Source organism: Acanthisitta chloris, unplaced genomic scaffold, assembly GCF_000695815.1.
Source record: "Acanthisitta chloris isolate BGI_N310 unplaced genomic scaffold, ASM69581v1 scaffold24864, whole genome shotgun sequence".
Classification (NCBI taxonomy): domain Eukaryota; kingdom Metazoa; phylum Chordata; class Aves; order Passeriformes; family Acanthisittidae; genus Acanthisitta; species Acanthisitta chloris.
Genome location: NW_008667972.1, coordinates 1 through 9,274, shown reverse-complemented (window position 1 = coordinate 9,274; position 9,274 = coordinate 1). Strand labels below are relative to the sequence as shown.

General features: G+C 43.2%; 1 protein-coding gene across 1 annotated transcript in view; it reads left to right on the top strand.

Annotated features, from left to right (window-relative positions):
* The window catches only part of DDX6 (DEAD (Asp-Glu-Ala-Asp) box helicase 6), a 12,229-nt gene extending 7,820 nt beyond the window's left edge, over positions 1-4,409 (top strand). The window contains exons 10-13 of the mRNA XM_009072737.1: positions 331-394; positions 1,304-1,405; positions 2,106-2,289; positions 3,781-4,409. Of these exons, the coding sequence (XP_009070985.1) occupies positions 331-394; positions 1,304-1,405; positions 2,106-2,281 (342 nt within the window). The 3' untranslated portion in view covers positions 2,282-2,289; positions 3,781-4,409. The remainder of the gene's footprint in view (positions 1-330; positions 395-1,303; positions 1,406-2,105; positions 2,290-3,780) is intronic.
* Positions 4,410-9,274: the final 4,865 nt, after the last annotated feature.

The following is a 9,274-nucleotide window of genomic DNA, read 5'->3' as shown; positions in this document are numbered from 1 at the left end:
AAGACAACAGTCAAAAGATCAGTTTAACTTTTTTGATGCACGTTTCATGTAATTGTAACCTTAGATACTCCTTTTCGGAGATGATTTTGATGTAACCGTAGGAGGCTTTAAAATGCAGTCAGTTCTTTGGCATCAAGGCCCCCTTGAGCGAGTTCTTTAGAATGTATGGTAAGGAGTCCTGGCAGCTTGTTTCCACTCAGCTGCTCTCTAATGAGGAGAGGGAGAAACTGACATGGTGTTTGTTTCTTGAATGTACCTGAAAGTAGCAAGTGGTTGGTATGTTTGGGGGTTGTTTGCTCTTTCTCTCTGTTTATATGTGTGTATTTCCAGGAGCACCGCAATCGTGTGTTCCACGATTTCCGAAATGGCTTATGCCGCAATCTTGTTTGCACTGGTAAGAGTTCCTAAACGTTTTCTTGTTTCTAAAGGATGTGATAGAAAGTGGATTAGCCATTAGCCGAGGTGTAGTGGATCACTGTTTGTAATAAACCAGAACGAGATTTTGGTGAGATGTCTTTAAGCCTGCATGTAGCAGGGTGCAGCACTCCTTTAGGCACATGGAGTTTTGTCTTTGGTGGCAAACTGTAAAGCTGCAGCTTGCCAGCAGATCATTTTACTGCGATGGTATTTTCTGCATGAATTTGTGTCCTTGTGTTTATTTTCACGTTTGAGAACTTTCTGAGTTGTTGGGCTCTAAACTCTACAAAATATCAGTTGAACTGTCACTAGGATCAGGTGAAGTTTTGCTGATTCTTTAAATGTTTGCAGCTTATCTTTTCTAAATACTTTTGCAGTTTTAGTTGGCATGCCTGTGATCCAAGTTCTCCACTGTAGAGCCTGATTGGGTAGTACCTGACACTGTCTGCTACCACTGTGTGTGTCTGGGCATCCTAACAAAAATCACTGGAAGCGGAATAAAAATAGTGGATATAGTGGGATGTAGCTAAGGTCCCAAGTCTGCTGTGGCATTGGCAATGCACAGCCCTGTGTGAGGAGGTGCTTGTTGAAGAAGACCTGCTCAGAAATAGTCTAATGTGGAAAAAACAGCATTGTGCTAATTATTTTTTCTGTTTAGATGTGTCAGTCATGTGGTTTTGGTCATTCTTCTTACATTATTCATGTTTATAATGGATGCATAGCAAGAAGAAGTCGTCACAGGATTGTATGTTAAACTCTCTTTGATACAAGGGAAGTTTTTATCTGGAAACTAGTGCAAGGCAATGTTAATCACTGTTAATCTAAATACTGTCAGCGTTTGATCTGATTGAAATTAACTTTCTTCGTGACCTGGATTGTCTTTCAGATCTGTTTACCCGAGGTATTGATATCCAGGCTGTGAATGTGGTGATAAACTTTGATTTCCCAAAGCTGGCAGAGACTTATCTCCATCGTATTGGCAGATCAGGTGAGAGGAAAAACATGATATAGGTGCAACTTCGCCTTGAATTGGCTTTTGGTTTTTATTACTGTAATTGAGAATTACCTTAGGTAGCTTTGATTTTTCTGGCAAATTTATTTTTGGCCATCATCTCAGATAGTTATCCTCACGAATATCTGAATAAAGAACTGTTCTCTTGAAACTGACCTGTACAGCTTAATGAAAAAAAAGCATATCTTGCTTTAATCTCAGGAGTCTTGCTATTGGCCCTGTTTGCAGTCTGGGGAAATTCTATACCGAAAACCTAACTTCAGTGTGTCTCAGACATAGCTTGCTTCTGCATGTGTTCCAAGATATGTTTCTGTTGGCTGCACATCAGCAAAATACATACTTAAGAAAGGCAGTAAACAAAGGAAACTCAGTGTACTTTAACTTTGTAGTTCAGGCTTGTTCAAGAACTCTGTAATTGAAAAAGGGCTGGGGTGTGCATAATGTAGTAGTGGAAGACTTTTTACTGGTAATTAACGTGAGCATTTTGAACCTCCTGAGTTTTCTTGTTGCTACGGCAGTATGGAAGTCTTGACTGAAATCTGATGTGAAAGGTCTGGAGACCTGTGGCAGGGTCCGGATTTGTTTTTATCACCAGAGAGCAACGTTGACTTCACGGTCAGCCCTCTGTTACTCAGTTCAGTTCAGGTGTGTGGTTTGTTTGCTTTTATTTGTCAAGGTCGCTTTGGTCATCTGGGCCTGGCCATCAACTTGATCACCTATGATGATCGATTCAACCTGAAAAGTATTGAGGAGCAGTTGGGAACTGAAATTAAACCCATACCAAGCAACATTGACAAGAGCCTGTATGTGGCAGAATACCACAGTGAACCTGTAGAAGATGAGAAACAGTAAACATGTACGTATATGTAAGTGCCTTCCTGAACAGTGACAGTTGTGTTGGATGAAAGGAGACTCGATGTGTCAGTGTTACTGCAGGGGGAGAGGGGCAACTGATGTACTGAAAAGGCTCTGAATGTGAGAAGAAGTTTGAAATTGAAATAGACTCTTAGTGCAAGGAATTCCTTGGACATTCTGAAGCTGGGAGGGGAGGGTGAGTATTTTTCAGTTGTTTTAATTGAAATGCTGATCATATGCTAAGGAGACCAAAAATGGGGGAAAGAGGGAACTGGGAATGGTGTTGGGAGAGGCTTAACTTATGATGGGCAAATAAGCAGCTCATTTGCTTAGCTAAAATGAAGGTGAAGGGCAGAGAGGAAAATAGTCCTCAAAAAGGTGAGGATAGAAAATGGATAGCTGTGAGAACAGAGCAGCTAAACATCTCACCAGGCAGAAGGAACAGGTGCAAGCAAAAGGTGCTACCTCTTTTACATCCTTTGATTTGTAGAACTGTGGCAGATGAAGGCAGGAGGTAGTGAAGCTGTAATTCATCTCTGCTGCCACTCGAGGTCGTCTACACAGTGTTAAAAGGAAATGAGGTTTCACTGTGGGAGACTCCTCTGAGTGCTCCCTTTCTGATCATTGTCTGAGGAACAGCTGCCGAGTTGAGGCCTGTTTTAGGAAGATGACTTGCCCTGGATTGCAGTCAAGCAAAATAGCTGCAGGGTGATGTTTGATCTGGTCTTAGTTAAGAGGCTGTGTTGTGCAAGATCTGTCATCATACAGTTTGGGCTGGAAATCATTCTTTTGCATACTTTTTTCAGAGAAAATATATTAGAGAATCCCAGGAAAGCTGCAGAAATTCTTTTTGGGTGACTCAGAAAAGCCCAAATTTGGCCATAGAAACAGACTGCTGTTACTGTTTAGAATGAACCTACAGTCTCTTCTTTGAAATCATCCCAGCAAAGCCCTAGCCAGTCACACCAAGCTGATTTGCAAGCCTCTGCTTTGCTGGCTGAGCCTCCTCTATGTTTATAAGTAAATAAAAAACACAAACAGGTGATCACAGAATCATAGAATCAACTGGGTTGGAAAAGACCTCCAAGATTGAGTCCAGCCCTACTGTGGTTACTGGGCCGTGGCACTAAGTGCCACATCAGTCTCATCTTATAAAAACCTCCAGGTATGATGAATCCACCATGTCCCCGGGCAGCCCATTCCAGTGAACTTGAAACAGGCTCTTGGGTCTCTTCTTTAAGGGGAATGCTGTGACTTTGCTGGAGAGCAGTTTACCCCTTCTAAAGGAAAAGAAGCCAGGAGGTAGTGGTGCTCCATAGGTGCGATAGGGCAGCAGCCTCTTTCTGTGAGGCTGAGGTCGAGCTGTTCGATATGCCTTTTGGGTTTTCCACAGTTGTTGCACAGTCAGTGTGACTCATCAGTTGTGTTCTGGTTTTGCATAGAACTGACTTTAACTATGGGTGTTGTGGTTGTTTGTTTTGGTTTGGTTTTTCTAGGCTTTGATTACACATGCCAGAAGGTGAAGCCCTATGATCCAGATCTGTGACACATCGTTTCTTTGGGGATACCCTTCTCTTTGTGGGTTTTTCTTCGTCTTTTCACTTCAGAACTATGAAGACTAAAGAGCTTGGCCTTTTTTTCTTTTTACATTTGGCAGCAAGGAAGAAAGAAGATAAAAGGAGGAATGTCTTTGTTTTTCCACTTGTTTGCACTGTGTGCTGATCGAACATTAGTTGCACTAACTGCTGGTTTTAAATTTTGTTTTCTTTGGGTGGGAGGGGCAGCAAGGGAAGAAGAGAAACCCTGAAAAGAGAAGAACCTTGATGAACACAAGCTTGTCTGCTATTTCAAATTCTTCAACCATCGACTGAGTGCATTTCAACTTCTCCCTGGTTACTCATCTGTTTTTTAAGCTAAAGAGCTTGTTACTTATTCGTGCAAAGTGCCTTATGCTATGAGACCATTCAGAATATCACCTTTTCCGACACAGCCCAAGAAATCAACAGCTGGTTTTGGTTTCAGGTCAAAGTTCCCCTCTCTTCCCCTTCTCCTCCTTCCCAAGTACTCAAGCCCAGGGCTGGGAGGTGAAATGTATTGGTAATACTACTTTTTTTTTCTTCAATTTTTTTTTTTAATTGGAGGAGTTGATATGCATCTGCAGTTCACCCAAACTGTAAATATCTGTATTTAAAATGAAACCAAGTTAAAATCTGGGCTGATTATAGGTGCAGCATCATAGCTCCAGAAGGAAAGAGTAGCCTGTCATCCTTTGCAGGAGCCGTAAGAGAAGCCCCTGTGCTCTAGCAGAACACTAAAGACTGGTTTCCATGAGTCTCCATTAGTAGTTACAGCACTTGATATGTAGACTTGTTTCAGAGCCATGGCCCTCTTTCCTCTGGTGCAGTGTGTCCCATAGAAAATCAGATGTGTATATTGTACAAATGTTGTAAATACGATTTTTTTTTTCTGTTTGGGTTCATATATAACTTTTTCTTTGTGATGAAGGTTGCTGGGGTTAAAGGGATTAGACTGATTATGGAAGCAGCTAAAGATGAGAGGGGCTCAGTTTTCTGCAACACTAAGCAATGAGAAGTGCTTTGACCTGTGAAGTGCAGGCCTCCACAAGTGTCCCTTGTCAGGGTGGGTTTGCTCTGGTGCTAGCAACACCTGTCCTGTACTGCTCAGATGGAAGAGGTCACTTGTGGGGCTCTGAGGCCTCTAAATCCATAGCTCAGCCTTTTGGGAGATGCTCTTCAATTTCCCCCTTGGAAACTTCAGAAACTTGACAAGCTCTGAAGGTGGCCATGCCCTGTGTTCCACCATGGTGTGAGGGAAATGCAGCGGGTGTCAGTGGCGCTGAGCAGTGTATACATAAGGTGTGGATTTGGATTTAAGGGAGACCATAGAAAACCAATTTACATGCATAAACTGACAGTTCTGGAGCTTTGTGGAATTGGTTCCCTTCCTGCAGCGTTGTGCATTTTCTGCCCAGAGGGGCTTCTGTGCAGACCTGTGAGCAGGTAAGGGCAAGCCCCTGTTAATGTTGGAAGCTGCAGGAAGCTGCTTGCCATCTCTGGTTTGGCATGAGTTGCTGTCTGTTATTTTGCATTGTATATTGCTGAAAAGTGCTTTCTGGTCAAGCAGTGTTGCTTTAAATTGTGCCCCTCCCAACATGCTTGATGTTTGGCCTGATCTACAGGCAAAAGGAGTGAGACAAATCAAAAACTGTACTCTTTTTAAATTCCCTTTTAGCCTGTTCACCACCACTGTCAAGAGGCACCTGGATGAATGCAATCCTTTTTGCTCAGTCACTTATTGCATATACAGATGATGCACTCACACCACGCTTGCTTACCTTTGAGGCAGGAATTAATTGTCTTAATTTCTCCCCATTTTGACCCTTTCTGCTTTTTTTTGGATTGGAGTAATATTGTTTGGAACTACAAGGTGGACTTAGCCATCCATATTTCCTTGAGGATCATAAATATAAGCCAGGTGCCTCCTGACAAGAACTTTACAAGATGGAAAGGTTTTTGTGTTTGGGATGTTTTTCTTCCTTTTGTCAAGCAGTGACTCCATAATTGTAGCAGGTGCTGCACTAGAGTACAAACTCAAGAGCTTGGTCACAGACACTCTGTGAGCCACACAGCTTACGTCTGACTGGCAGGTACTACATGTAAACAATTTCGGGGTGCTTTTTGTGGGTGGGGGGTGGGAGTTTGTGGGTGGTAACTTTGACCAAAAGTAAAATCTTGCTCTTGTACTGCAGCCAGCTTAAGATTTTCCAGAGAGAAGAGGGATCATTTGAGTGCAACAAAGACATGAAAAATGTAAATAAGTTTTGTATCTTACCAGGGCATGCACATGTAACAAGAACAGGATAGCAATGTCAAGTTGGGTGTGTGTGCTCTGCTTGGATTTGTGGTAGGTTAGCCTGGTGCCATGCATTGATGGTCCCTCTTGAAGCACAGGACTTTTGAAAGTATTACTTTTCACTTGGCCTCTCATTGAGGATTGGCACTTACCTAAACTATCAGGGGCACCATTTTTAGGTGGCTTCTTGTCAAAAAGGAAGCAGCCTGATTTTGGTGCTAGTAGGCTATCTCTAACAGATACGATCTTGCAAATGGAAAGATGCTCCAAAGGACTAGGATAATCCTAGTTTGTTTGTTTTTTGTTTTGTTTTGGTTTTTTGGTTTTTTTTTTGTTTGTTTGTTGTTTTTCTTATTGTTTTGTTTCTGGGTTGATTGTTTTGTCCTACCCAAGAGTAAGGAGTGTATATAAATCTTGGCTTCCTTAGATTCCTTGTGAGCTCCAATTTTTGCTGCTCATGTACCAGCTTTTACATATACATTAATTGGAGCCTTCGGTGATGAGCCCTAGGTCAAATACTTCCTCTGACAAAACTGATGGGAGTGAGAATCTAATGTATTCTTCACTATTCCCCTTGGAAGTCTAAGTGTGTCACTCCATGAATCTGTGAAGAGGGTGATGGAATCTTCAGCCACTCAAGATAAAAGCTGCAGGCTGGTCTCTGGGTGTGCACCGTCAGGGGAGCACTGCAGCTGCTGGAGGCCTTTTCCCAAAGGGAAGGGGGTGGGTTGGTCTCAAATACATGTTTCAATTTCCAGAATGAGATGAGAGCATCTTTCCTTTGCCCTCTGTGACCATTTTTATGGATAAGAACTGGGAAGTTCAACATGAATTCATGTGTATGGTGGTATCAAATCATCTCATTCTGATCTTCTGTTTATTTTTATTTGGGATGGGGGGAGGGTGTCTGCTCCAAGGATTTAAAAATGCTTCAAACACTTATTTTTCTCTGCAAATGCTTGATAGGACACAAACATGAGCAGATGGCTGTCTTGCCTCAGTTTCTATTTGAGAGGTTACAGAGATGCCATGCCGTGTCTCCTGAGCTGCTGTTGTGGTGGTTCTTGCCCTGGTGCTGAACTTTGTAGTGCTGCTGGGGCCAACTAGTCGCTGCTTTCTGAGGACGAAGTGAATTTTGTTCCCAGAAACTGCAGTGGTATAGCTGCCATCATAGAGGTTGGGCAGCTGTAGTCCCCGCAAGGGAGTGTTCCGATTGCTGTGAACTTCTGGTCCATCTTTTTTTGAATCACAGTTTATCTTTGTAGTAAACCAGGTCTCTGGACCAAAGAGCATGCATCTGAACTTCCCAAAGAGGCTTTGGCAGATTATCCTGTAGGTTTTACTCAGTTCATTGTCATGTTTCTAAAATGCCTCTATGTGGAAGCATTGTTAAATCCTGCAGTAGACAAGTTAGGGCAGGGTAAGGAGGGGAGGGGGGAGGGTTGGGTATATTAAGATACAGTCTTGCTGTATTTTAACCAATAATTATGGGGAAAGGGTGTCAGGAGAAGAAAATAGTCACTATTCCCTTAATTGAAAGAAACTGGAACTTTTATTTCAAGAAAAGAAATCATTTGCAATTCAAGTGGAGCGTCATAATCCACTGGTCCCTAGTCAAGGGGTTGATATTCTTACTGTTAACCAGCGAACAACATGGTCTAGTCCTTGAAAACAGCTGGGGGAGGGAGGGAAAAATTGGCTTTCTGTTAAATTGGCAAACTCTCCAGTGGAGCTCAGATTTGTTGAGAATATGTTTTTTCTGGCTGTATATGTGTTGCAGCACTGACTTGTGAAGATCCTCATGAGTTGTGTGTGCAAAAAGATGAATGGTAAAACCCTGATTTTGTTGATTAAACTCAATAAAAGCTCCCTGGAACTCCCCCTTGGTCTGATTTTTCTTTTTTTTCTTTAAGCTGTGCTCAGTAAAAAACATGCTGATGTCCCTGTAGAGACCCAGGGTCTGTGTTGTGTGCAGCGAGTTTGGAGAGAAGCCTGGAGAAAAGGAGGCGCTCGGTAACTGGCTTTCTGTTCTCCCCTGCCCACGAGAGGCATCCTCTTTCTGCACAGACCCTCCAGCCTAGGTGGTAGCTGCTCTTCTACTGGACTAGTAGACTTTACCTGGCATCTGGTGGCAGTCTCAAGATTGTGCAATAATTTTCCAACCTGGCCACAATTTAGGTAAGTAACTTTGTTTGAAAATTCGATAACAAAAATGTTCCTCCACTAGGGTTGTTATTTGGGGAAGAAAAGTAAGTTTCCAAGGTTGTTAAAACACAGGAGCTCATTAGCACGTGTTCCTGGGTCAGGCAGTGTTTCTGATAATCTTGAGAGGAGCTTAGACCCAGGTCCTGTTTGTCAAGCATTTCTCAGATCATAGTGTGGCCAAGGAGGAAGGGTTGGATGCACGGCCAAGTGAGTCCTGTCAGGTTATGGGCCAGGACAGTTGTGTAAGCTTCTACAGCAGGCATGGGCTGTGACAGGGTCTTCTGACCAGAGTGAAGTGTCTCTGAAAGGGAGGGAAAGCTTCTGCCACACCTCAGCATATACATGACTGCTCAATTCTGAGCCCACAGCCAGTTCACACTCTCAACTGGAGTAGTTGAACACTGTCAGCTGTTAAAACATAGACATAGCAGCTTTTGGTGTCCTTGCAGAACAGGCCTTCTAATACGTACGTGGCATGCACAGCTGCAGTGCAGTGTGAAAGTTCTGTGGCATATGTCTTAAGAGAGAGCTTTTCATCAGAGAACTCCAAGCAACTGATCGGGGGAATAGGGTCACCCAATTCTGTGTTTCCTGACCCTTAAAGTAGCAGTGATGTGAAAGCTCTGGAAATAGTTGGTAAGCTGTGATCAAGGCTACATGATGAGGGTGCAAGACCTGCCCGAGACTGGAACTTGCTGGCTGCTTTCCAAAAACCTCTCGGGTAATTACCCAGCATGAACACGGCAGGAATTGCATATGCTGAGTTTCTGATTCGGTTGATCCTGGAGTTCATCCTTCTGTTGGATTCTTTAGCTAGACCTGGCCTGAATTGCAGTGGCTGCACTCGAGCAGCATTGCATGAAACTCGAGACGTTTTTCTCTCGCCGCCGCCCAGCGAAGAAGGGAGCGAAT